General features: G+C 43.7%; 1 protein-coding gene across 3 annotated transcripts in view; it reads right to left on the reverse strand.

The window, feature by feature from the left end:
* Nucleotides 1–26,597, reverse strand: part of CLTC (clathrin heavy chain) — a 120,212-nt gene that overhangs the window by 70,395 nt on the left and 23,220 nt on the right. For 2 of the 3 annotated variants that reach the window (XM_039350005.1, XM_039350007.1), the window contains exons 2-5: nt 8,165–8,372; nt 6,795–6,797; nt 3,984–4,252; nt 2,127–2,288 (exon numbers count right to left, since the gene is read on the reverse strand). In XM_039350005.1, coding sequence (XP_039205939.1) covers nt 2,127–2,288; nt 3,984–4,252; nt 6,795–6,797; nt 8,165–8,372 — 642 coding nt within the window. The remainder of the gene's footprint in view (nt 1–2,126; nt 2,289–3,983; nt 4,253–6,794; nt 6,798–8,164; nt 8,373–26,597) is intronic. The other variant, XM_039350006.1, reaches the window with a different exon arrangement.

The raw sequence follows: 26,597 nt of genomic DNA on the forward strand, positions 1-26,597 counted from the left end.
TATGAATCAGTTGCCAAGCATCTGAATGTAAATCACAAGACCCTGGAGATACTGCAACATTCCAGCTGATCAGCGCTTCTTCTGGGCTCAGCAGAAGCGCCAGGATCAGTGCTGCTTTTCAGCTGATCAGCGCTTCTTCTGGGCTCAGCAGAAGCACCAGGATCAGCGCTGAGCTCTAGCTGGAGCCTGGCGCTGATCCTGGCACTTCCACTCAGCCTTAACAGCCCCGAAGAAGCGCTGATCCTGGTGCTTCCACTGAGCCCTGACAGCCCTGCAGTTCCAGCCATCTGTCGCTCAGGCTTGTGCGGTGCTGCCACCGGTTCAACTCATTCCCCTCCCCCGCTACCACTTTTCTAGGATGGTCGCGTACCACCTGCCAGGTGCCAATGTACCACAGGTGGTACCCGTACCACTGGTTGAAAAGCCCTGGACTAGACTGCTTCATGCAAGATCAGCCGCGGAGAAGTGATAGCACAAACAGGTTGAGCTGTGATCTCCCGTGGAAGGGGACTTGCTCTTTCAGACAACCCCTGTTCTCTGGGAAAGGCTTATCCAAAGGTGTTTCCAAAAAGGCAACTGGACTTTCTTAGCTTTTTTTTTTCTTGAAAACGTTTCACTTCTCCTCCAAGAAGCTTCTTTAGTTCTGATGATGGCCCCAATTAAACGCTCCCTTCTCAGCCCAGTGTACTGGTAGTCCTCAACCTAGGACCACAACTGAGCCCAAAGTTTCAGTTGCTAAGCAAGACATTTGTTAAGTGAGATTTCCCCCAATTGACAACCTTTCTTGCTGAAGGGGAATCCCTGCAGTTGTCAAGTTAGCAACAGTTGTCAAGTGAATCTGGCTTCCCCCCCACCTTTGACTCTGCTTGTCAGGAGGTCGCAAAAGGGGATCACGTGACCCCCATGGGACACGGCGACCGTCGTAAATACGAGTCAGTTGCTAAGAATCTGAATGTTGATTGTGCAGCTGTTGGGGTGCTGCAATGGCCGTAAGTGTGAAAACCAGTCATAAGTCACTTTTTTTAGCACCGTTGTAACTTTGAACAGTCACTAAATGAACTGTTGTAAGTCAAGGATGACCTATATGTGACACTGTAATCACCAAGACTCTGGACCAGTGTTTCTCAACCTTGACAATTTTAAGGCATGTGGACTTCATCTCCCAGAATTCCACAGCCAGAGTTGAAGTCCACATGCCTTAAAATTGTCAAGGTTGAGAAACGCTGCTCTGGACATTATACAGTAACAGAGCAAAGGATGTTAAGACCTATATGTCTTCTGTTGATCACGATGGGATGTCCTTTAACCCACAACTGGCACTAAGCTGCAACAGTTTAGGCTGCCTGCTGAAGTGGAAAAGGGAATTCCAGAAGTTGTGAATGCTCCCAACACTGCAAGTTTTTAAGAAGAGATTGGACAACTGTTTTTCTGAAATGCTATAGGGTTGGACTAGAAGACCTCTAAGGTCCCTTCCAACTTCTATTCTATTCCATTCCATTCCATTCCATTCCATTCCATTCTTTCATTATTCTATTCTATTCCATTCCATTCCATTCTTTCATTATTCTATTCTATTCTATTCTATTCCATTCCATTCCATTTAATTCTATTTCTATTATTTTTATTTCTAATAATTCTAATTCTATTATGTTTCATGCTGTTCAGAACTATGTGCCCCAAAGCTTCAACCTGAACAGGTAGTCCTCAACTTATAACCATTTATTTAGCGACCATTAGAAACTACAACAGCATCCCCACAGTCAAACTTCAGCTGCTTGGCAATCAACATTTGTTTACAATTATTGTTGCATCCCGGGGTCATGTGATCGCCATTTGTGACCTTCCCAGCTGGCTACTGACCAGCAAAATCAATGGGGGGGGGGGAAGCTAGATTTGCTTAACGACCTCATGATCCACTTAAAAACTGCAGTGATTTGCTTAACAACCATAGCAAAAAAAAAAAAAAAAAATCAGCTGCGACTCACTTAACAACTGGCTTGCTTAGAAACGGGTGTTCTGGTCCCAACTGCAGTTGTAAGTCGAGGACTACCTGTATAAAAACATCAACGAAGGCCGAAGTTTCCTCCCCAGTGATGGATGGATGGAGATTGGACCCACAGACTCACCTTGCCTCCGGCCTGCCCCCGCACTGCGAAGCAGAATAGGGTGGATTCTTCCGCATTGCCTTCCATCTTGAACTGGGCAAAACTGGCAGCGTGGCCTTCGATGGGCTGTGACACTTTCCTGTCCACAGAATAAAGTTGCATGGCTCCAACTACACGGTTTTGCTTTAAGAAGGGAAGGAAAGGGGTCATGAGAACATTGAACCTAAATATAGGGCAGTGATGGCGAACCTTTTAGAGACCGAGTGCCTAAACTGCAACCCAAAACCCACTTATGCATCGTCGAGTGCCGGGTGGGTGTGCCCCGTTGGTTGGGCGTGGCCCATTGGGTGGGCATGGCTGCGGTGGTAACGGCAGATTGGGTGGGACTAAAAAGTTCAATCAATCAATTCCAACTTTGCAAGATCTTTTTTTTTTCCGCGAGAAGTTGAAATTGACTGATTGATTGAACTTTTTTTTTTTTTTTTTGTACACGGCAGCAGAGGCCTAAAGCGAAAAGGTTTTATAAAATCCAGCTGAACGCCTAAGACTGGGGCGCGTGCCCACAGAGAGGGCTCTGAGTGCCACCTCTAGCACCCGTGCCATAGGTTCGCCACCACTGATATAGGGTTAAGTTAGCAGCACACTTTAGACCAGGGCTCTCCAGACATGGCCGCTTTAAGACTTGTGGACTTCAACTCCCAGAATTCCTCAGCCAGTAGGGCACACAGGCTTTCAAAACCAGAGGCCGAAACCTGGGTTTTTAAGACCGGGGGTTACACTAAGGAACTTTTTTATATAATGAAAATCAGAATTGGTTCTCTTTCATTCGCCCTAATCAAATTCTGCTTGCAAGATGTGCTTCTTTGTGTAACTAACAAAATTTCAATGTGAAATTGAAAGCAGGGTTCCTTCTGTTGCAAGAGATTAGCTGTTGAGGCTTTGCCAAAAGCTCTGCCAAGTCATCAAGGTTGCACAGGGAGCTGAAAAATGAGTCAGGGATACAAAGGTTTCAAATTTTGCTACAACGAACCTTTCTAGAGGAGATTTTTGGCTATTTTTCTCACCAAATGTATGTGAGAAAGTAACTATCTTCTCCTACATCTTATAGCAAAGGCCTCAGCTCTCACTGAGGCAATGCTCATTAGATCAGGGGTAGGCAACCTTGGCTCTTTTATGACTCGTGGACTTTGCTTTAAGAAGGGAAGACTCCCAGAATTCCTGAGCCAGCCACGCTGAGGAGAAATGGAGAGGTTTCCATGCTGAGCCATGCTGGCTCAGGAATTCTGGGAGTTGAAGTCCATGAGTCATAAAAGAGCCAAGATTCCCTCCCCCTGGCCTAGATCAGTAGTAGGCAACCTTGGCTCTTTTATGACTCGTGGACTTCAACTCCCAGAATTCCTGAGCCAGCCATGCTGAGGGGAAAGGGAGAGGTTTCCATGCTGAGACATGCTGGCTCAGGAATTCTGGGAGTTGAAGTCCACGAGTCATAAAAGAGCCAAGGTTGCCTACCCCTGCATTAGACTATAAAAACGGTAAAAGGGTCCCTGCGGGTTTTACTCCGCTAGTCGTTGCTGGCTTTAGGAGTGTGTGTGTGCTCATCTCCGTTTCAAGGCCACTGAGGCCAGCGCTGTCCGAAAACATTTCCTCAGTCACGTGGCCAGAATGAGGTCACAGAGCGCTGTTACCTTCCCACCGTAGTGGTACCTATTTATCTACTCACATTTTCATGCTTTCAAATTGCCAGGTTGGGAGGAGCTGGGGCAGGCAATTGGAGCTCACCCTGTCACGTGGCGCTTGGGTCTCAAACCTGGAGCTGCTGGCTTTCCAGCTGACCAGGGTCTTGACCTCTGAGCCACCGTGTCCGCCTTATATTATTACCTGTGCAGAAATTCCAGTCAGAAGCAGCCATTTCTGCTTTGCATCCGTACGGTAATTGATAATCTGGCAACCCGCAAGACTGGAATGACGATCGAACATTTTGACTGGCTGAGACTCTCCTTCCATGCTCCAGTGGTACACGGCGTTGTCGGTGACCAGCGCAACGGTGTTGAGAGAAATCCACTTCCAAAAGGTGACATCATCCGTCATGGTGTGAGCCTTCATTTTGCTCTTCATCTCAATGTTAAAAATCTGAAGGGTCTTCCCGGCTAAAGACAGGAGCGTGGATTAATTGAGCAAAGCTACTCGTGATGGCCCATCACTTAAAAGCCTACTGGTCGTTTAAGCCCGCGAAGATTATCTGACGTCCAAATCCCAGCCCAGGCAAAGGATCATGCACGGTATTTGACAGTAACAATGGCCATCCTCTCAAAGGCCATTTCTGTCCTACGTGAGTCCTAAGAGAGCCAAGGGCTGAACTGATCGTGGCATCAAAGCCAGTTACAGCACAACTATTTTCTCTCATGATGCTCAACATTCATGCAAAGTTACTCATCCTTAACCCAAGCAACTCATTTCACGTCTTGCTTGAGAAGATAAAGTACATCAAGACATACAACATCGGTGCAACACACACGTTAATATCCGTATCTAGAAGAAATATGGGGACCACCTAACATTAACTGCTGTGTCCTATTCTGGCGGGTACTTTTTTAGATAGTTTAGCTGCCCTTTATGCATACTGTGGGCTACGCATACAGCAAACACAGAGGTTAGAAAGGTGAGAGAGTACAATTACAACTAGGGCAGGGGTAGGCAAGCTTGGCTCTTTTATGACTCGTGGACTTCAACTCCCAGAATTCCCGAGCCAGCCATACTGGCTCGGGAATTCTGGGAGTTGAAGTCCACGAGTCATAAAAGAGACCAAGTTGCCTACCCCTGAACTAGGGAGAGTGGGGTGCAGATCACCAAGAGGAATAACCCAAGAATTAAGGAAGAGTGGATGTTCAATATGGGCCATGCTGCTCCTTTCAAAGTGGGGTCCTTGGTGATCTCTGAGCTTCATTGCTTTTTTGTAGACGTTTCGTTACCCACCTAGGTAACATCATCAGTGCTAGAAGAGAGGGGGGTTTGCTCTCTGTTTATATACCAGTGGCTTGCTCTGTCGGTGTTAGTGAGAATATTCATAGCAGTTCCCTAACAGCAGCCTAGTCAAGGAGTCGGTATGAACAATCCCACAGATACTGACAGGACAAGCCATTTGTGTATATAATGGGAGCAAGCCCCAGTCCCTCCTAGCACCAATGACATTACCTAGTTGGGTAATGAGATGTTTTCTGCAAGAAAACCACCGAATTCAGAGAGTGCCAAGAACCCCTCTGTCCAACCCTGAGCTAGAAACAATCTCTTCTATTGGTACTTTCAAAGTCCTTGCTATATATGGTGTTAGCATGCTTTAGTTGAGACTCACAAACCAGGAAAATGTGAGTCTGAATTCCTGTACGGGCGTTCAGTTCAGGGAAGGCCTTCGGTATAATCTAATTCTAACCTCTCTAATCTGCCACCCAGGATCACTCTAAGAATAAAAATGAGACCTTTGGGTCCTCCTCTTTAGATCTTTGAGGAAATGTAGGATACAGAAGGGAGAATATACAAATAAGCAGGACCCCCGTGAAATTACCCCCTTACGTGTCAATCTCTATAAAGCAGAGGTGGGGAACTATGGCCCCTTTACGACTGGCTCAGGAATTCTGGGAGTTGAAGTCCACCAGTCATAAAGGGGCCATAGTTCCCCACCCCCTGCTATAAACTACTGATGAGGTTGTTTAAAGGACAAACACAGGGAAGAGAATATACTTCTACATAAAGATATTACATTTGTGGAAGAGAGGAGCAGAGGGAGTGGGGGGGGCTAGAAGCAAACAACAGAACAAGGGGAGAACAGATTAAAAAGCTTGGGGGGGGGGAAAGGAGGGACTAAGAGATTCAGCTACAGATACTTCCAAGGACACTATCAGCCCCACAAGACTGCACCAACTTCAATCCAAAGGAACACAAAGCACTGAAACTACGCAGGTAAAGACTTTCAAAGCTATTAAACACTAAATTTGAGGGTTAAAGACTCACACTTGTCCATCAAAGTTACAGATTCCACACTCAGATGTTGTCCTTTAAATAGAAGATTAAACTGATCTTTTTTTAAAAAAAAAAAACAAACCCAAAACACGCTACATGATCATGGATTTCAGAAGGGTAGTTTTACAAGGAGGGAAGCACTAGGTGAACTGTCACGAATCCTGAATGAATGCGGGGTGGGGGATATAAATCAATGTTTATATGCATAAATCAATAGGCTAAGATTCATTCTTTTCTCTTTGAAAGCCTAAAAGGCTTCATTTCAGCCCGCCCCCCCATTTTATATACAGAATACACAAAAAGCAATATACAGCCAGATATGATATTGTAAGTCTCTGTCCCGTTTATAAAAAGTGTGATGCGTATCCAAGCAGAAATGCTTGCAGGTTTTAGTATTTCCCCTCCTCCCAATTGTTAGAGTGCTGAAAACCAAATTTCACATGACAGAATAGACTACTAGAGATTCTTATTAGGGATATACTGAACTGACTACTTCAGGAGACGTTCTGGAATATCCCAGAATATCCCGTTCCGTAATCGCCGCGTTTTGCACATCTGCAGTCCTTAATAATTCAGCCACGCTAACTTTTGAGCCTTTAATCTGCTAAGCCTTTGGCATTCTCTTTTCATAAAACAGGACAAAGGCAAATACAATCTGAAACAGAGGTAACTCACCATCTGCACACACAAGAAAGCATTAGAAAATGTGACAAAAATAGTGGTAAAACATTAAAGCCGTCAGAAAAGAGGACGCTGCTGTAATGAGACAGTTGAGAGCTTAGTTTATTCCACCAGAGGGGAGGAAAAAAAAACAACACATGGCAATCTGTGGACATTACTGAAGGCAGATTTGCTGTGCTTTTTCAGGGGGAAAAAACAGAACTGGTTTATCCTAGACCAGGGGTAGGCAACCTTGGCTCTTTTATGACTCGTGGACTTCAATTCCCAGAATTCCTGAGCCAGCCATGCTGAGGAGAAATGGAGAGGTTTCCATGCTGAGACATGCTGGCTCCGGAACTCTGGGAGTTGAAGTCCACAAGTCATAAAAGAGCCAAGGTTGCCTACCCCTGTGTCCTAGACATTTAGCATCCATTACAATTAGTTCAACTTGAGTTGTGACCATTAAAGACCTAGGCAGAATATAATTATAGTTGAGCAGGAGGAACTACAGGTAGTCCTCGACTTACGACCACAAACCCCACATTTTTATTGCTAAGTGAGAGATTTGTTAAATGAATTCTGCTCCATCCTACGATATTTCTTGCCACAGTTGTTAAGTGAAATCCTGCAGTTGTTAAGTTAGTAACACGGTTGTTAAGTGAATCTGACTTCCCCATTAACTTTGCTTGTCGGAAAGTCACAAAAAGTGAACCCCATGATCCCGGGATGCTGCACCTGTCAATAAACATGAGACAGTGGCCGAGTGTCTGAATTTTGATCACGTGACTATTGGGATGCTGCAACGGTTGTGAGTGTGCAAAATGGTCATGTCACTTTTTTCAGTGCTGTTGTAAATTTGAACGGTCACTATATGAACTGTTGTAATCCGAGGACTTCCTATATAATTTCATTTTGATTTACCCCTACAATGATCTACATCAGGAGATATTTGGCATATAACCGGGTAGGAAATTTCTGCATTCTTTAGGAAAATAAATGTCATTGTATTTGCAGGAAGTATCTACATCCTTCTCATGAAATGTTTTAATCAAACCTCCATGCTTTTTTTTTTTTAAAAAAAAGGACAGCACCTGTTTTTTGAATTGCCACAGATTAAAAATGTGCATTTTAAGATAGGATAATGCTGAGATGGTAAAATTCTTGGGAACTAATCAACCCCATTAGTTTTCATGCAATTTTGGCAAACACTGGGCAAAGCACAACTTTTCCTGGCTGTCAAGAGGAGGAAACGAAAATTTACGTTTATTTCATTAGCTGCTGTGGTTCACTTCGGAGAGCAATAAATAAGGAACTTGGGACAACATATTAAACTCCACGCCTTGGAATCGTCAAACGGGAAATCGACTGGAAAGCATTTTCCATACCTTTGAGGGCAATAACCTTGCTAGCAGGATTCATGATGGCACTATCGGCCGAAATTGGCCGGCGGATCGGATTGTTTGGGTCATTCATATCAATGATGACCACCTGCGCCTGCTCCCCCACTTTCTCTCGTATGCAGATGAATTTGTCAGATTCCATGGTCAAAGTACTGAATCCGATGTTGGCTGGGTTGACACCCAGGTTCTGGAGCTAAAAGACATAGAGAATATATCAAAGTTTTGAATGAGTATTTCAATAAACCCTCTTTCATGGCTAATAACAACAAGAGCAGCAGCAGCAACAACTAGAGCACCACTCGAAAAACCACCGGCATGCACAAATTCACCATCAGTCAATTGCAAAAGGTAGCTTGACATGGAACAGCTTATATCCCCGTGACGATACCTGTAATCCCATCAAATATCCACATCTGCTTATCCCAGGTACTTGGGAACACTCAATAGGTAGACAAAAATGCCAAATCCAGTCTGAACATTTCTCTGGCTGACTGTGCAATGAACCAATAACAATTTTGCAAGAATTTATTCATGAGAACCAAGGTGGGGTTTTTTTTTTTAACCTAAAAGACACTTAAAAGATAATACAGGTGGTCCTTGACTTACAACCACAACTGAGCCCCAAATTTCTCTCGCTTAACAAGACTGTCATGGTTCCAACAGATGAAACTCTTCAAAGAACTTCGAGGCATTGTTTACCTTAAAGAATCTTTATTCAAGTAGCATCGGCATGTACATAGGCAAAGCCAAAATCTGAATTCCCCTCCCCTGAGCACATAATATCAGAGACCAATTCCCTCCTCTATTTAACAGTCATAAATCACATTCTCCAATTAGTTTGAAATGCAGGCTTTCCCTCCAGTTCTTCAACCCGCCATTTCTTATCATCTGTTATTTCAAAAGACCTTGGTTCTCACGCTAGTTACAATATTGTTATGTCTAACTAAACTCCCATGCACATTCCTTCCCCCCCCCCAGTATCATCTAATTCTAACTCTAATTCTAAGAGTAAAACATAAGGAAAATGGCTGCATCTCCATAAGTTGTCAAAGGAAGAACATGTTAGCAGCGTTGACAAAGACAGTTGTTAAATGAGTTTTGCCCATTCTACAGTCTTTCTTGCCACAGTTGTTAGGTAAGCAGTTATTCAGTTAGTAACACTACAATCTGGGTTAAGTGATATGAATCTGGCTTCCCCACTGACTTTGCTTGCAAAAGGGGATCACGTGACCTTGGGATACTGCAACTGTCATAAGTACATGCCAGTTGCCAAGTGTCTGAATTCTGATCACGTGACCCTGGGGATGCTGCAATGATCAAAAGTGTAAAAAATGGTCGTTAAGTCACTTTTTTCAGTGCCATTGTAACTTTGAGTAGATACTACCTGAATGTCTGTACATCAGAAACTACCTGTGTATGGAATAGATTATGCTCCAAACATCTTTGTGGCTCTCAGCACAAGAAGCAATTTATAGATAAAAAAGGGGAGAAACTCAAATGGCTAACATATGAATATTAGAATTTTCAAAGGAAGGAAATACAAGATAAAAAAACCCAGACAACAAGTGATGGCAAAGGGAGATAATTGTCAATTTCTATGGATCAGTGAGACAGTTAAGTGAGTTTTGCTCCATTTTACAACCTTTCTTGCCACAGTTATTAAGTGAATCACTGCAGTTGTTAAGTTAGTAACATGGGAATCCAGCTTCCTCATTGACTCTGCTTGACAAAAGGTCGCAAAATAGCAAGAGCAATAGCACTTAGAGACTTATATACCGCTTCACAGCCCTCTCTAAGCGGTTTACAGAATCAGCATATTGCTCCCTGGGACACTGCAACTTTCACAAATACACGCCCGTTGCCAAGAGTCTGAATGCTGATCATGGGACCACGGGCATGCTGCAATCGTTGTTCAGTGTGAAAAACAGCCACAAGTCGCTTTTTTTCAGCCTTGTTGTAACTTTGAAAAGTCACTAAATGAACTGTTGTTAATTCGAGGACTACTTCTATTTATGACAGTTGCAGTGTCCTGGAGACCTGTGATTGCTATGTGCAACCTTTCCAGCCAGCTTCCGAAAAGCAATGGGGGAAGCCAGATTCACTTAACATCCTCGTGATTCACTTAATGACTGTAGTGATTTGTTTTGCAGCCACGGCAAAAAAAAGTTCGTAAAATCCCACTCAACTCACTTAAAAATGCCTTGGCTAGCAATGGAAATTCTAGCCCCAATTATGGCTGTAAATTGAGAATTCACTAAAATGGCCAGGACTTTTTCCTCTGACTGACTAAAGATTGTTTTTACTTATTTTAAAAATGTTGTTAGCTGCAAGGGGAGAGTAGCCAGCTAATCTCTGCTACTACTATCCTGGTCAAATAGGATAGAGCAGCGGTTCTCAACCTATGGGTCGCGACCCCATTTGGGGTCGAACGACCATTTTACGGGGGTCGCCAAACAACGCGATCTGCCATTTTTCCCCCTCAGGGGGCGCCGCCGCACATGCGCGCCGCGTCCGTGTGACGGGGGTCGCCGTCACACAAAGGTTGAGAACCACTGGGATAGAGACATGCAAAATAGTGTCAACTGATGTAAAATAATAATTTGAGCTACTGAATAGCCCAAGGGTCTTCAAACTTGGCCCTTTTATGACTTGTGGACTTCAACTCCCAGAATTCCTCAGCCAGCATGCCTGGCTGAGGAATTCTGGGAGTTGAAGTCCACAGGTCATAAAAGGGCCAAGTTTGAAGACCCCTGGAATAGCCATTCAAACATACAAGGTCTGGAAAAGCTACACAAATTATGCCCTAGTTAACTTTTCCTCTTTCAGCAGCTTTGAGGGGTGCCTTTTTATTTATTTTATTTTTATGCTAAGCCAGGACAATCTATCAGTCTTTCTAGAACCTTGACAACTTTACGATGTGTAGACTTTAACTCCCAGAATTCCCCAGTCAGCACAACCACACATCTTAAAGTTGCTGAACTTTGAAACACACTGCTTTAGAATTGATCAAAAGTACAGGGGTTCCTCAGCAAATACCCCTTTGCAGTAAGCCACCGCTCTTTTTATTGAAAATTTTTATTTTTTAAAACATACAATCATTTAAAATAGAGAACCCCCCCCTTACCCTCCCTCCCACCCCCACCCCCCCTCCCTTCACTTCCCAGAGCAGAATACAGGGTTAAGAAAAAAAAAGAAAAAGAAAATTATAATAATTAAAAAAAAGAAAAAAAAAGAGAAAGAAAAAAAAATATCATAATTAACCTTTAACTCCATAACTTATAAAACAATTCTCTATAATATTTGATATTCATTCATAAAATAAATAAAACTTTTTAATTCCATATTTTTTCTGAATATAATCTATCCACCTTCCCCATACAGTAATATATCTTTCTTGTGTATGATCCTTTAAATAAGCAGAAATTTTTGCCATTTCTGCAAAACTAGATACTTTAAATATCCATTCTTCTAAAGTAGGCAAAGAATCTTTCTTCCAATATAGACCTACTAGTAACCTTGCTGCAGTTAATAAATTCAACATCAAAGTAGTTTCTTTTTCATTTAAGTCAACAAAAATACCAAGTAAAAATAGTTGAGGAGTAAACTTTATCTTCTTTCTAAAAATCTTTTGAATGTTCCACCAAATCATAATCCAAAAAGCCTTTACTTTTTTACAATTCCACCAAATATGAAAGTATGTCGCATCATTATTGCCACATCTCCAACATTTGGGCTGTATGTTGGAATACATACAAGATAATTTTTTAGGATCTAAATGCCATCTATAAAACATTTTATAAAAATTTTCTCTCAAATTTTGAGCTTGTGTAAATTTAACATTTCTTATCCAAATTATCTCCCATAAATCCAATGAGATCGGCTCCTGTATATTCTGAGCCCATTTAATCATACAATCTTTAACCAATTCTGTTTCCGAATCTAACTCTAATAAAACATTATATATTCTTTTTATATGAGCCGGACCTTGGTTTTTAATCTGAATAACCAATTGTCTATCTTCTAGTGTTATTCCCTCTTTCTTGTCTACAGTCCATCTATCCATTATTTGTAAATATTGAAACCATGACTGTAGAATATTTTGCTGTCTTAATACATCTAGGGATTTCAAATGCCAATTCGAACCAGAACAAATTAACAATTCTTTATATGAAATTTTATCAAAATTTGTCCCCTTGGAGCACAGGTCGGCAACCTGCGGCTCCAGAGCCGCATGCGGCTCTTTGAGCCTTCCCCTGTGGCTCCCAGCCTCCTCTGCCTTTGCAGAGAGAGACAGAGACAGAGAGAGGCAATTGCGCTTCCCTGCTTCTCTCTCTCTCTCTCTCTGTGTGTGTGTGTGTGTTTTGTGTGTGTGTGTGTGTGTGTGTGTATGCGTAAAAGAGAGTGCACTCACATTATTCTCCGAGGAGCTGAAAAGCTTACAGGGCGGAGCTCCTCCCTTTGCTGCGTCTCTGCAGGAAGCAGGAAGCAGGAAGGGCAGGAGAGAGCTAGCTAGCCCAGCTAGGCTGACTCAGGAATTCTGGGAGTTGAAGTCCATGAGTCATAAAAGAGACGAGGTTTTCTATCCCTGAGCTTGTTGGACAACAGCTTGAAGCTTGCCAGGTGAGCAGCAGATAGGGGGGGGGGAGAAAGAGAGAGAGAGAGAGAGAGAGAGGGGGAGAAAGAGAGAGAGAGAGAGAGTGGGGGAAGAGGACTGGTAGACCAAGGGCAGATAGAGAGGGAGGGAGAGAGAGAGACAGAGAGAGAGAGAGAGAGACCCTTTTGACATCTAAAATGAAGATCACACTGCATATATCCTTTTTTTACTTGTGTGTGTATGTAATTTTATTCTCTTAAAGCATTAAAGCATTCTGTTGGTGATCATTGTTTTAATAGTATGGATATTCCCAAGAGTCATATTTTTACTTTTATTTTTAATATGTGTGTGTGTGTATACATACACACACACACACGCACACACCCCTATAATAAAGGTAAAAAAGCATATATGCAGTGTTATCTTCATTTTAGATATCAAAAGGGTTTTGCAGCTCCCGGTGTTTTGTTTTTGGTGGGAAACGGGTTCAAGTGGCTCTTTGAGTGTTTTGGGTTGCCTACCCCTGCCTTAGAGGTTCCCTCAATTGCATGTCTGGGAATCCCCCAGATAGGTATTTTATAATTTAATCTATAATAATACTTCTTCCAAACACGAAGTAAGGCATTCCTCAAAATATGTGATTTAAAAGTCCGATCAACTTTCTTATTAAAAATTAAATATGCATGCCAACCATATATTAAATCCCAACCTTCCAAAAAAAGAATATCCATATTTGTTAAATTAAGCCAATCACTTAACCAAGTTAGGGCGGCTGCATCATAATATAATTTCAAATTGGGTGCCTTAAGTCCCCCTCTTTCTCGAGCATCCTGTAATATCTTAAATTTAACCCTTGGTTTCTTCCCGGCCCATATAAAATTATTGATACCCTTTTGCCATTCCTCCAAATTTGCCTCTTTTTTAAGAATAGGTATCATCTGAAACAAAAAAAGAAACTTTGGTAGAACATTCATTTTTACAGCTGAAATTCTCCCCAACAATGACAATTGCAATTTTTTCCAATCTATTAAATCCTTTTGGACTTTTGCCCATAGTGGTTCATAATTGTTCTTGTACAATTTTCCATTTGAAGCAGTTAGATATACTCCCAAGTATTTAACCTTTTTTACCATCTGAAAACCTGTGGCTTTAATCAAACTTTCCCTTTCTTTAACTGACATATTCTTAGATAATATCTTAGTCTTATAATTATTAACTTTAAAACCAGAAACATTCCCATACTGTGTTATAAGTTCTAATAAACCATCAATCGCCTGATTCGGCTGTTCCAAAATTAAAACCAAATCATCCGCAAATGCCCGCAATTTATACTCATTCTTCCTTATCTTTACACCCTTAACTAACTTCGATTCCCGAATCTGAATCAATAAAATTTCCAATGTTAAAACAAATAACAATGGGGATAATGGACATCCTTGTCTTGTCCCTTTTTGAATATTGAAATTCTCAGTCAATCCCCCATTTACAACAATTTGTGCAGATTGCTGCTGATATATAGCTTTAAGTGCATGTAAAAAATTATCCCCAAAATTCATTTTCTCTACCAAAGAAAATAAAAATTGCCAGTCCAATTGATCAAAAGCTTTTTCAGCGTCCAAAAAGATAAAAGCCACAGGAATCTGATTATTCTTATCCAAGTACTCAATTAAGTTAATAATTTGTCTAACATTATGTTTCATATATCTCCCTGTTATAAATCCTGCTTGATCACTATGAATCAAGTCTTTCATAACCTGCATTAATCTATTTGCCAAAATTTTTGTAAAGATCTTATAATCAACATTGCTCTTGAACAAATCACAGTTGGCTGATGGTACATGCCTAACCATAAACCACAATGGCTGGGTTTATAGATGTAAGATGTTAAGGCAACAACAAAAGCAGGCTACTTTTTGCTTACTTGAGAGCAAGGAGTTCCTTAAAAAATGGAAAGCTAAAAAAAGCTGCCGTTCCACATTTGTTCTACTTGGGGGTCCCATTAAGCAGCAATTACTACGCACCCCGCCATTTCCTACTTCAACAGGACTTCGCCACCACTGTACATGCGGCTTAGGAACCGGCCATGAAATTTAAGCAGTCTAAAGCAGCCTGCAGCACATTTTCTTTTCTAAAAAGCCACGTTTAAGCAACTACCCTATTGTGGTTTGCAGTAAGGGGTCGTAACTAACTTCCTACTTAGCTGTGAGGCAGAGAACAGTCATTCAGCCAGCAAAGAACAAGCCTCCGAGGGCTGATTCCCTTTCTGTAGCAATTTCCCTGGAAGTTTCACTTCCATACTTATGCAAGATGGTCTTTCTACTACCCTGGAGTGATTCATTCAAGGGTTCGTGTTTCCTCAGACGTTTTCTCAAATTGCTCCGTAGGCGAGAACTCGGGGTTGTGAATTCATTGTGTGTCTTTCCTTCTTTATCAGTGACAGTTTCGTGTGCCTTGCAAAGGACCCACCTTCTGGAATTCTGTTGGGTCCTTCTTTGCAGCCCCTGATAAGGGCAGGGTGGGACACTGTTAATGGCTATAATCTTCTATTACCCAGTCATGACAACGGCAGGCAAGGCTAGATGTTAAGAACAATCTTCAAGGTGATGTGAGGCCCTCTAGGTCAGGGGTCTTCAAACTTGGCCCCTTTAAGACTTGTGGACTTCAACTCCCAGAATTCCCCAGCCAGCTATAGCTGGCTGGGGAATTCTGGGAGTTGAAGTCCACAAGTCTTAAAGGGGCCAAGTTTGAAGACCCCTGATCTAGATATTTGGGACTACAGTTCCCATGACTGTTGACCACTAGTCATGATCATAGGGGTCTACGGATACCGTGGTCTCAAATATTCCAAAATTATTTTTTTAAAAAATAGGCTGGACAACCATTTGACCTTGATGGTATAAGACAGGGGTCTTCAAACTTGGCCCTTTTATGACTTGTGGACTTCAACTCCCAGAATTCCTCAGCCAGCATACCTGGTTTACATCCCTTCCAGCCCTACAATTCAGGTATTCTATGACAGGGTTTTTCAACCTGTAGTACGGGTACCACCTATGGTACATTGGCACCTGGCAGGTGGTACGCAACCATCCTAGAAAAGTGGTAGTGGGGGAGGGGAATGAGCTGAACTGCTAGCAGCATCGCACAAGCCTGAGTGAGAGACGGCTGGAGCTGCACGGCTGTCAAGGCTCAGCGGAAGTACCAGAATCAGTGCCAGGCTCCAGCTGGAGCTCAACGCTGATCTTGGCGCTTCTGCTGAGCCCAGAAGAAGCACCAAACAGCTGGAATGTTGCAGCATCTCCAGGGTCTTGTGATTTACATTCAGATGCTTGGTGACTGATTCATATTTATGACGGTCACAGTGTCCCAGGGTCATGTGAAGTGACCAAAAGCTGCTGCAACCACCCAGCAGACGGGGGGGGGGGGATAAAAACCAAACACCCCCCATCCCACCCCCGCTGCCAATCCTCAACAGGAATGCTGACAACAATGAAAACCTCAGACAGGAGGAAGAGCGCCGCTGGGCGGGGAAGCAGGTGTCTTGCTCGGCTGTGGCTTGGGGGGCACTTTTTTCAGTGCCATTGTAACTTCGAACAGTCACTAAGCGAACTGTTGTAAGTCGAGGACTACCTGTACTTTATCACTTTTTTCCCTTTTTTTTTGGTCATCAAGTTTTTGACACCTTGCTAGGCGACTGGTGGTACTCGGATATTGCTATATCTTAAAAGTGGTACAATGGGTGAAAAGTTTGAAAAGCCCTGGACTAGATGACCTCCAAGGTCCCTTCCAACTTTTTTACTACTACTACTACTACTACTACTACTACTACTACTACTACTACTACTATTACTACTACTACTACTACTACTACTATAAATTCAGATGCTTGGCAACTGGTACATACTTATGACCGCTAGTGTGTTCCAAGATCATACGATCCCCTTTTGCAACCTTTTGACAAGAAAAATCAATGGGGAAGCCAGCTTCGCTTAGCAACCAGTTACTAACCTAACAACTGCAGTGATCCACTTAACAATTGTGGCAACAAAAGGTCGTAAAATAGGGCAAAAACTCACTTAACAAATGCCTCACTTAACAAAATAAACGTGGGGCTTAGTTGCGGTCGTAAATCGAGGCCTACCTGTACGTCCTACTTGAATGAAAGCACTTGAATTGTAGCTAAAGGGAGGTAAAAAAGAGAAGAAAGCTTGGAGAAGGTCGGCTATCAGGGTTAGGCCATGGCGAAGAAGAGACTGGGGGAAGCACAGCTGGTCATCCTTGCCCATCCTTCCTTCCTCTTTAAAATGTTTGAGGATTGGTCTCAGTTAAATCGATCAACCTAAAACAGGGGTCAGTTTGAAGACTTGTGGACTTCAACTCCCAGAATTCCTCAGCCAGCATGGCTGGCTGAGGAATTCTGGGAGTTGAAGTCCATAAGTCTGCAAGTTGCCATGTTTGCAGATCCCTGACCTAAACAGTCCCAAATTCATTTTAGCCAAATCTTTACGTGCTCAGAGGGTGGGACTGAACTTCCAAGCAACAACGAGTTTGGTCTGAGCCTGGAGCACCAAACAGGCTTATTTTTGACCACAATCGGAACCGGAACTTCCATTACACAGGAATGTGGTTGTTAAGAGAGTCGCCCCTGATTTTATGATCTTTTTTTTTTTTTGCTGCAGTTATTGTCAATCCCAAGGTCGTTAAGCGAATCCAGCTTCTCCCACTGATTCTACTTACTGGAGGCCCTCTGGAAAGGTTGCAAATAGTGATCCTGTGACTCCGGGATACGGCCACTGTCATAAAGAGTTAAAGGGTCACATGACCACAGAACATTGTGCGAACACATGACCGCAGGACACTGTGATGGTCTTAAGTGTGAGGACCAGTCATAAACCACTATTTTTTTTTTCAGAACCATTGTAACTTTGAATGATCACTGAAGGAATGCTTGCAAATCGAGGACTACCTGTGCATTTTCCACTCGGTGCACACCCGTAACTCTTTGGATGCAGCTAGTGATCAGACTGGCGAAAAGACAGCCTTCCCCCCCCCAAAAAAAAGAGGGGGCATGTTCAACATGTTTTCAGGCTGCCCTTCCCTTCAAGCACTTTTCAGGATATGCTGTTCCTTCCTCTTTATTTTAACAGCCTGCAAGCAAATGAGCTGCGATTCACAACTTCTCATGTGAGAACTTAAATCCAGGGACAGGCAACTGTTTGGGACTCCAGGCCATCCTATATTATTGCCATGCTTATCTAGGACACACAACCAAATCAAAGCCCCTGCCGTCATCTTCATACGTGCTAGGGAAGATCATTTCCCCTTGGTCCAAAACATCCTTTCCTACTGTTGCCCCCTTCTGATTTGACGATGTTGTAATTGCTGCTTTCCTCAAAAGGACTATTCCTTGCAAGCCCATGATCAGTGAGCTTAAAATGCTGGACATTCTTGCTTCTACATTAAAAAAAAAAAAATCTATGTAGGAAAAGGGCAGGCAGAGCCTGGGGTGGAGTCAAGAGAGGAATCAGCCTAGAGCAGTGATGGCGAACCTTTTAGAGACCAAGTGCCCAAACGGCAACCCAAAACCCACTTATGTATCGCCGGGTGCCGGGCAGGTGTGGCCCATTGGGTGGGTGTGGCCCATTGGGTGGGTGTGGCTTCGGTGGTAACAGCAGACTGGGTGGGACTATAAAGTTCAATCAATCAATTCCAACTTTGTGAGATCTTTTTTTTTCCCCGCGAGAAGTTGAAATTGATTGATTGATTGAACCTTATTTTTTTTGTGCACGGCGGCGGAGACCTAAAGCGAAAAGATTTTATAAAACCTAGCTGAAGGCCCAGGACTGGGGCGATGGTGCGCATGCCCACAAAGAAGGCTCTGTGTGTCACCTGTGGCATGCGTGCCATAGGTTCACCACCACGGGCCTAGAGTCTTTACTTTTCCCACACACAGTCTCTAACCAACCTCTGTTGAATTCTGTTGACTCTTATCTAGTGCCAATTTAGTGCTGACCCATTAGTTGACTAAATTCTGCTGTACAGGCATCAGCAATAAATCATCCTAAGTGGAACTTAGTGTGTTGTTTGAGTTTTCCCGCTTGATAATCTAAGGGCACTGGGTTTTGCCAAATTAAAGCCTTTAAAGCAGTGGTTCTCAACCTGTGGGTCAGGACCCCATTTGGGGTCGAACGACCATTTCATGGGGGTCGCCAAACAAGGCTGTCCGCCATTTTTTCCCCCTTTTCTTTGGCCACGCCCCTGGCACCCGGTGATGTATAAGTGGTTGGGGGTCACCACAACATGGGGAACTGTATTATGGGGTCGCGGCATTAGAAAGGTTGAGAACCACTGCTTTAAAGAGAGATGGGAACAGCTGCTATACTGAGGAGAAAAAGAAAGGGAGGGAGGAAGGTGACTCATGCTCCATGTGTTGGAAACCCATTCCTGCCCTATCTCAAAAAACCTGAAACTTCCTTCTCCACCCGACTCTCTATCTCCTTATTCTCAAACTATCACCCCCAGTTCAATCATAAACTTTAGCAAATAACAGGTGATTCCATCTGTACGCTTTAGCAGAGCAAGTTACAATGACATCAGTTCACACAACATTAATGAGCTTCAAAGCCAAGTAAAGATCTGTGTGGATACAGGCTCCCCCTAGCTCACAGGTCGGCAACCTGCGGCTCCGGAGCCGCATGCGGCTCTTTGAGCCTTCCCCTGTGGCTCCCAGCCTCCTCTGCCTTTGCAGAGAGAGACAGAGACAGAGAGAGGAATTGCGCTTCCCTGCTTCTCTCTCTCTCTCTCTCTCTCTCTCCCCCCCCCGTGTGTGTGTGTGTGTGTGTGTTGTGTGTGTGTGTGTGTGTATGTGTAAAAGAGAGTGCACTCACATTATTCTCTGAGGAGCTGAAAAGCTTACTGGGCGGAGCTCCTCCCTTTGCTGCGTCTCTGCAGGAAGCAGGAAGCAGGAAGGGCAGGAGAGAGCTAGCTAGCCCAGCTAGGCTGACTCAGGAATTCTGGGAGTTGAAGTCCATCAGTCATAAAAGAGACGAGGTTGCCTACCCCGGAGGTTGTTGGACAACAGCTTGAAGCTTGCCAGGTGAGCAGCAGATAGGAGGGGGGGGGGGAAGAAAGAGAGAGAGAGAGAGAGAGAGTGGGGGGGAAGAGGAGTGGCAGACCAAGGGCAGATAGAGAGGGAGGGAGAGAGAGACCCTTTTGACATCTAAAATGAAGATAACACTGCATATATACTTTTTTTACCTGTGTGTGTATGTAATTTTATTCTCTTAAAGCATTCTCTTGGTGATCATTGTTTTAATAGTATGGATATTCCTAAGAGTCATATTTTTACTTTTATTTTCAATGTGTATATGTGTGTGTGTGTCTGTGTGTGTGTGTGTGTGTATATACACACACATATACACATACACACACACACACCTATAATAAAGGTAAAAAAGGATATATGCAGTGTTATCCTCATTTTAGATATCAAAAGGGTTTTGCGGCTCCCGGTGTTTTGTTTTTGGTGGGAAATGGGTCCAAGTGGCTCTTTGAGTGTTTTGGGTTGCCTACCCCTGCCCTAGCTCAACCATTAACTTTACTACCACACCAGTCAGAAATATGGCTTAACAGGCCCTGCTTTGATTTTTGTGCAGTTAAGCCAGTGTCAATTCTTAATTACCCAGAGATAAAAAATTTCTCCATGATTATCTGTCCCTAGCCTGGTCCTTCAAATGTTTTAGGCTCCCGAGAGCACCCTTAATGGGTTGTGTAACACATGCTATCAAACTCTGATGTCATCTAAAGAGTGACTCTCTGGCTTGTCTGAAGTTTCCACTTCCCTTCCCTCTAAAAATCCGACTATAACTGTGCTATCTAGTTCTGTGTCAGAGCCATGCCTTCCCAATAATCCATCATGGGCAATTAGTAATCTGCCACTCCTTTCGTAATAATCTGCTTGCCAATAAAGCATTCAAATTGTTGGAATAAAGAGATACCTTTGAACCCTTAAGGCAGTGTTTCTCAACCTTGACAATTTTAAGGCATGTGGACTTCAACTCCCAGAATTCCACAGCCAGCTTTGCTGGCTGTGGAATTCTGGGAGTTGAAGTCCACATGTCTTAAAATTGTCAAGGTTGAGAAACACTGCCTTAAGGCTTAGTTTTCCTATGTTCTTCTTCCCCAGGATGTGTAACATGTTAGCTGCTTTCTACAGCTGGCCAAGTCCTTCTGCAGTACAAAGCATGCTTTGGAAATACCTGTCCACTATATATACAAAAATAAGATTTTTATTATGGTAGAGCAGTGGTTCTCAATGTTTGTGTGACGGCAACCCCCGTCACACAAACGTTCTGCGCATGCGCGATATGCGCATGGGGGCGGGGCCGCGCATGCGTGGTGCGCATGCGTGGCGCCGCCCCCTGAGGGGGGAAAATGGCGGATCGCCGCCTTTGGTGACCCCCGAAAAATGGTCGATCGACCCCAAATGGGGTCGTGACCCATAGGTTGAGAACCGCTGTGGTAGAGAGAGATTTTTATTATTGTAGAGCAGTGATTCTCAACCTTTCTAATGCCGTGACCCCATAATACAGTTCCCCATGTTGTGGTGACCCCCAAGTGGGTGTGGCCACCAATAAGAGGGAGTAGGACAGCTAGGGAAAAGGGAAAAAAATGGCAGACAGCATGGTTTGGCGACCCCCGTGAAATGGTCATTCGACCCCAAATGGGGTCCCGACCCACAGGTTGAGAACCACTGTTGTAGAGAGAGATTTTAGAACAAAGAAAGCCCTGGAAAGGAGGAGAATGTAAGTGCCTTTCTAATTAAATATGAAAATCCAAACGTTGAACAATGTGTTTCGTAAGACATTTTATGTGAGATAATACAAATTTCTCCATTTCAATCTCTTTCATCTTGCTATATCGAACCTTCTCATAGTCTACCAAATTAAAGCCATCATTTGAGGACTCCCATTTGAAAACGTTGGAAACTGAAGGATGGTGGGCATACTATCCAGTTCCTTGAAATGCAGGTGCTTGGCTCAACTTATTTATATCTCAAATACATAGTGTCTTCTTTTCTTAAAAATGCCCCCTACCTTGATTAATTACACAGTCATGGAATCACAGGCTTAAAGGGACTTTGGAGGTCTTCTAGTCCAACTCCCTGCTCACGCAGGAGACCTTATCCCATGCCGGAAAAATGGCTGTCCAATTTCTTCTTAAAAACCTCCAGTGATGGAGCACCCACAACTTCCAAAGGCAAAACCATTCCACTGATTAGTTGTTCCTCCTTAGTTCTAGGTTGGATCTCTCCTTCATTATTTTCCATCTGTTATTTCTTGTTTTTCCTTCAGGTGCTTTGAAGAATATAGGTTGTCCACCTTTGTGACTGCTTCTCAAATATTATCATGTCATGTCATCCCTAGTCCTCCCATGTCATCCCTATCATGTCATCCCTAGTCCTTCTCTTTGATAGGATAGACCTACCTAGTTCCCTTAGTCCAGTGATGGCGAACCTTTTAGAGACAGAGTGCCCAAATTGCAACCCCAAACCCACTTATTTATCGCCGGGTGCCAAGTGGGCGTGGCCCACCGGGTGGTCATGGCTGTGGTGGTCATGGCAGATTAGGTGGGCGTGGCCAAGGTGGGCGTGATCAACTCAGTGTTGCTCGTGGGGAGGGACGCCTATGAGGGCCGGGCAGGGTTGGGGGAGATTCAGGGGGTCTCTGGGAGGTGGGGCGGTGGGCAGGAGGCTCGTCCTGCAGGGTGAGGCGAGGCAAGACGAGGCAGGGCAGGGGGTGTCATTGTCACAGGGCAAGGCGAGGCAGGGGCCGGGGCAGCTGCTGCCTGACACCATTGGCCCCTGCAGACAGAGGCCAGTGAGCACATGGGTGCTGGGATACATCCAGCCATGTGGGACCTCAGCAAGTTAGCGGGCAGCTGTTTGCAGAGGGATGGTTGCCATCTCCAGGGCATGGCACATGTGCCCACAGAGAGGGCTCTGAGTGCTGCCATAGGTTCGCCACCACTGCCTTAGTCATTCATCCTACAGTTTTAGCTTCCAAACCCCTTGTCATAAGTTGCTCTTCTCTGGACTCTCTCCAGGGCCTTAGCAAAAGTACTAGCACCCATTCCTGATAGGTTATCAGCATTTAACAATGGCTAATTACAACAGTACTGGCTGTACGATCCATTCATTTAAGTTTACTCCAAATAATTTCAAACTGACTCTAGCAGTTATACATTTAGAGAGAGCCATTCTTTTTCCATTTCATTATTTAAGTACCAACGTAGTTCAAACGGCAAGAGTTTATCTATGTCAGTGGCCCCCAACTTTTGGGCCCCGGGGATCCGTTCCATGGAGGGTAGTTTTCTGCGAACCGGATCCCGGACGTGTGCAGATAGGGCTCTGTTTGCTTGCATGGCCCAGGTCATGGCGGGCCAAGCAATAGTGCTGGTCCACAGCCCAGGGGCTGGCGACTTGATCTATGCAGAGCGGCTTAGCCACAGTTTAAACAAGCCTCCCATCCCAAAAATAAATTTGCTTTAATTGCAGCCCTCTGTTAAAAGTATCGTTGGTTTTGTTTTGCTTTTTTGTTTTTGGTAGAACAGCTGCTAAGAGAAAGGCTTCTCCAATCTGGGGCCCTCCAGAAGTGCTGCTGAGCCAAAAATGTCCCAGACGGGCAGCAATCTACCAAAAGCTAATTTAAATGCTATTGACCAATACACAATCTTTTAAAAACAAAAACTCAAGAATTCTGTGAGTTCTACTTCTTTACCCCTGGAGATCAAGTTATAACCATGACCTTGTGGCTGAAATCTCATTTTTTTTGCTACAGATTTGCTAGGTGGCTTTCTATACGTGTCACCCTGAACCTCAGTCCTCTGCCCTGTGAGAAGATAATAGCATGTAATCTTACAGAAGTACTGTAACAATTGCAATTAGATATTGTTCTAAGCCAGCGGTTCTCAACCTGTGGGTCGGGACCCCATTTGGGGTCGAACGACCATTTCACGGGGGTCGCCAAACAATGCAGTCTGCCATTTCCCCCTCCCCCCTTTTCCTTAGCTGTGCTACTCCTTTTTATTCTATTGGCTTTTGAAAGCCAATAGAATAGACTCTCTTGAATAGAGTCTAATTCTATTGGCTTTCAAAAGCCAATAGGAATTGTCCAGGCTGTCTCTGCCCTGCTGATCCCGCCAAAAGTCCCATTCTGCAAATGGTGCTGCAAGTTGTCTGCAGCGAAGGCGAGCTGTCTGGAAGCTTCCACCCCTCCCTGCTGAGCAACTACTAAAAATGTAAGTAAAAGAGGGCCAGGGGTGGGAGGTGGGAGGCCAGCGGGCGCAGGGAGGGTTGCTGGTGTGCGTGGGGCCCGGTGGGTGCCTTACCTCTCTTGGGCTGGGCCAGCTGGTGGCCCAGCCGGTGGTCGGCCTGCGCCGTCTCTGCCACTTGCCAGCTATGCCTCGGCCGGCGCAGGGGGTGGCACCAAGCATGTGCGGCAATCCCGGACAGGGAAAGTCCTCGACTTACGACCGGTTGGGGGTCGCGGCATTAAAAAGATTGAGAACCACTGTTCTAAACATTGGAAAGAGCTCAGCCAAAGCGGCATGCTATTATACATCAAGATTCAAGCCCACGCTCTGTGCTGAGCCTGGAATATCTCATGTCAGATGCAGAAGGAGGGGATTCTCCAATGTACGAGAACACCTGGCAAAATTCCTATTCATGCTCACCTGTAAGGATATTTATTACGCTGACAGAAGAAATTCAGCTGAGCCCGTGCGAATGTGACACACATACACACACATTCCCTAAGGAAGCTACAGCTGGTCTACGAAGACACCTTCAATGCTCATATACAACAACTGCCTGTGGTACCATCCATGGCACCGGATGCTCATTAATCTAATCGTGAGTAAAAAAAAAAAAAAGGGGGGGGGGGGCTTTTTTTTTTTAAATCACAAGGTTCCCATTTTTCTTCTGCAATTTGCCCAATTTCTAGCAATCTGTTGCACCCTCTTAATATTTTAATCTTTTATATTGTCGTAAATAAAGGAGAATACAGGTAGTCCTCGACTTACGACCATAATTGAGCCCAATATTTCCGTTGCTAAGCAAAAAATCTGTTAAGTGAATTTGCCCCGGCTGTTAAGTGAGTCCCTGCAGTTGTTAAGTCAGTAACGTGGTTTTTAAGTGAATCTGGTTTCCCCATTGACTTTGCTTATCAGAAGGTCACAAAAGGGGATTGTGTGTTCCCGGGGCACTGCATAAATAGGAGTCGGTTGCCAAGCATCTGAATTTTGATCACGTGACTGTGCGGATGCTGCAATGGTCGCTAAGTGTGAAAAACGGTCATGAGTCCCTTTTTTCAGTGCCGATGTAACTTTGAACAGTCGCTAAATGAATTTTTGTAAGCTGAGGACTACCTGTATTTGTAGTGAGGGGTTGAATCGAGGGGTCCTTAATGCTCACTGAGCTTGGTTGTCTTCTTGCAGACATTTGCTAACACTGCTATTACCTAACAAGAAGCAACAGATGGAAACTAATCAAGGAGAGAAGCAACCTAGAACTAAGGAGAAACTTCCTGACAGTTAGAACAATTAACCAGTGGAACAACCTGCCTCTAGAAGTGGTGAATGCTCCAACACTGGAAGTTTTTAAGAAGAGACTGGACAGCCATTTGTCCAAAATGGTATAGGGTTTCCTGCCTGAGCAGGGGGTTGGACTAGATGACCTCCAAGGTAATAATAATAGTAGTAATAATAATAATTAATAATAATAAATAATAATAATAATAATAATAATAATAATAATAATAATAATAATAATAATAATAATAATAATAATAATAATATAGGTCAGAGGCCCCCAACCTTTTAGGCACCAGGGACCGTTTCAGTGGGGAGAGGTTTTTCCAAGGACTGGAGGGGTCTTGGTTTTGAGTGCTGCCTACATCCCAGGGATGGGGCTGCACTTTTTTGCGCAGCCGGCTTGCTGCTATGCCAGGGCCTGGTGTCAGTCCACAGACTGGGGGTTGGGGATCTCTGATACAGGTAATGAAACATCTGCAAGAAAACAACCAAGTTGGGATTATTTAAAACTTGGAAATTATAAATGTTAAACGTTAAATCTAAATATTAATGGAGAACTAAAAATTGGGGAAAACTAGGAGTCCCTGAAGCAGGAGGCGTGAGCTTAAATGGACTCCAGAAGATGGTAGAGGACAGGAAGGCCTGGAGGAATGTTGTCCATGGGGTTGTGATGGGTCGGACACCACTTTGCAACTAACAACAACAAAAACAGGACACTGATTGACTAAAAAGATTGAATGTTAAAACAACTAGGATATGTATAAACAAAAATTACTGATAAATGTAAGAAAGTTATTTTTATTTAATCAATATAAAAAAGAATTGTATTAACCTAAATATGAGATGGTAAATACTAAGGGGAAAAGAGAGGAAATATTGAATGTTATAGTTTGAGATCTGTACTAAAGACATTTGTAAGTGATTGAATTATGGACCAAGTCAGCCGCCACATTGCTTTTCAAATATTTAAATGTAAAACTAGAAAATCAATAAAATTTTCTTTAAAAAAACAACAACCAAGTTCAGAGAGCATCAAGGACCCCCTAGTATTGTCGCTTTTATCTTGTAAGCTGCCTAGAGTCACCGCTTTGATTTATTTAATTGATTAAAATAATTATGGTTTGCAAAAGTCGGTCCGTAGTGACACCAGTTTCAGGTTTGATTTGTCTGACTAAAGACGCTCTCAGTGCCCTGCTCCTCCATCTCTTTTCTAATCACTGCTGCCCGTTAATTTGC

This window comes from Crotalus tigris, unplaced genomic scaffold (genome assembly GCF_016545835.1).
Source record: "Crotalus tigris isolate CLP2741 ecotype Arizona unplaced genomic scaffold, ASM1654583v1 scf7180000018306.2785112, whole genome shotgun sequence".
Classification (NCBI taxonomy): domain Eukaryota; kingdom Metazoa; phylum Chordata; class Lepidosauria; order Squamata; family Viperidae; genus Crotalus; species Crotalus tigris.